General features: G+C 38.0%; 1 protein-coding gene across 1 annotated transcript in view; it reads right to left on the bottom strand.

Annotated features, from left to right (window-relative positions):
- The window catches only part of LOC101659373 (putative olfactory receptor 8G2), a 6,444-nt gene that overhangs the window by 1,669 nt on the left and 2,973 nt on the right, over positions 1–1,802 (bottom strand). Inside the window, exon 2 of the mRNA XM_045295181.1 lies at positions 4–664. Within this exon, the coding sequence (XP_045151116.1) occupies positions 4–647 (644 nt within the window). The 5' untranslated portion in view covers positions 648–664. The remainder of the gene's footprint in view (positions 1–3; positions 665–1,802) is intronic.

Raw genomic sequence — 1,802 nt, 5'->3', positions numbered from 1 at the left:
GCAAGGATGGTTAAGGCAGGTGTAAATATATTAAATGCACTCAAACACAGAACCAACAGTTCATTGATATAGATGCTGGAGCAGGATAGCTTCAGGAGTGGAAACAGATCACAGAAATAATGGTTAACCACATTGTTCTTGCAAAACGCGAGCTTCAACATAAAGCCTATGTGGATTGTAGATCCAATGATCCCCAAAACATAAACTCCTTCTGTGAGCCATAAGCAGATGTGAGAAGACATGACGGCATTATAAAGCAAGGGGCTACAGATGGCAACATAGCGATCATAGGCCATTACAGCTAGCATGTGGCACTCTGCAATAACAAAAACAAGAAAGAAATAAAGCTGAGTCATGCATTCAGGGTGTGAGATGATGTTCTTCTCTGTCACAAAGTTCACTAGCATTTTGGGGGTAATGACAGTGGAATGGCAGAGGTCAATGAAGGACAGACTGCTGAGGAAATAGTACATAGGCGTGTGTAGATGAGAACTGAGACCAATCAGTGTGATCATGCCCAGGTTTCCCACCACAGTCACCACATAGATTCCTAGGAAGAGGAGGAAGAGAGGGAGCTGGAGTTCAGGACGTTCCGTTAGGCCAGCGAGGATGAACTCAGTGACTGGGGAATCATTTCTATGGTCCATTATCCTCTCAGTAGCGTCTAAAAAATAAATAGAAAAAAAAGTTCACTGTGTTTGAGTGTATGCACATATATATGTGTGTGTGATTTTTAAAAAGTAACTCTGATATTCTTATTTTCTCCTTCATTGAGAAAGACTAATATTCTAAAATATTTAGCCTCTCAAAACTCTGGAAAATTCACCAATCTTTCTTTTTCTTTTTGAATCATTTTATTGGGGGCTCTTACAGCTCTTATAATCATCCATACATCCATGTGGTAAGCACATTTGTACATATGTTACCATCATCCTTTTCAAAACATTTTCTTTCTACTTGAGCCCTTGTTATCAGCTCCTCATTATTTTCTATTTCACTCCATCCGCTGTCTCCCTTCCCCCATGTTCTGTTGTTCACTGATCTTTCTTGACAACAGACAGAATTACAGACTTCAAGAATCTTATAATTAATAAAACACATTTTGTAGATTGTTTGAGTCAAAAACAAGGAGTGACACTACTGGTTTTCTTGTGGGTTTTTTGTATGTGCAAAATATGCTTATTTTGCTCCCTTAATCAAGCTATAGATATTATTGTCATGCATATTAAAATACACAATAATTAAATCTTTACTTAATTCTGAATGAAGAAGAGTAGTGAATAATTTCCTATAATTAATAAAAAAGGTTGTTAAGTGCCATCCAATTTTTTCCAATGCATAGTGGCCCTATGTAGAACACAATGTAATATTGCCCAGTCCTGTGCCCTCCTCACAATTGTTCTTATGTTTGAACCCACCATGCAGCCACTATATCAATCCTTCTTGTCAAAGGGCTTCCTCTTTTTCCCTGCCCTTTAGCTTACCAAGCATCATGTCCTTCTCCAGGGACTCGTTACTCTGGAGAACATGTTCAAAATATGTGAGAATAAGTTTTGCCTCATTACATTCTGGCTGTACTCTTTCCAAGACAGATTAGTTAGTTTGTTTTTCTTTTGGCAGTCTATGGTACTTTCCATATTCTTCACCAGCACCATAATTCAAATGCATTAATTCTTCTTAGGTCTTCTTTTGACAATGCGCAACTTTCACATGCAGATGAGGAGACTGAAAATACCAAGACTTGGGTCAGACTTACCTTAGTCATCAAAGTAATATCTTTGCTTTACACCACTTAAAAGAGG

This window comes from Echinops telfairi, unplaced genomic scaffold (genome assembly GCF_000313985.2).
Source record: "Echinops telfairi isolate 266 unplaced genomic scaffold, ASM31398v2 ScPeMD7_5592;HRSCAF=6446, whole genome shotgun sequence".
Lineage (NCBI taxonomy): Eukaryota > Metazoa > Chordata > Mammalia > Afrosoricida > Tenrecidae > Echinops > Echinops telfairi.
This window is presented reverse-complemented; position numbering and strand designations above follow the sequence as displayed.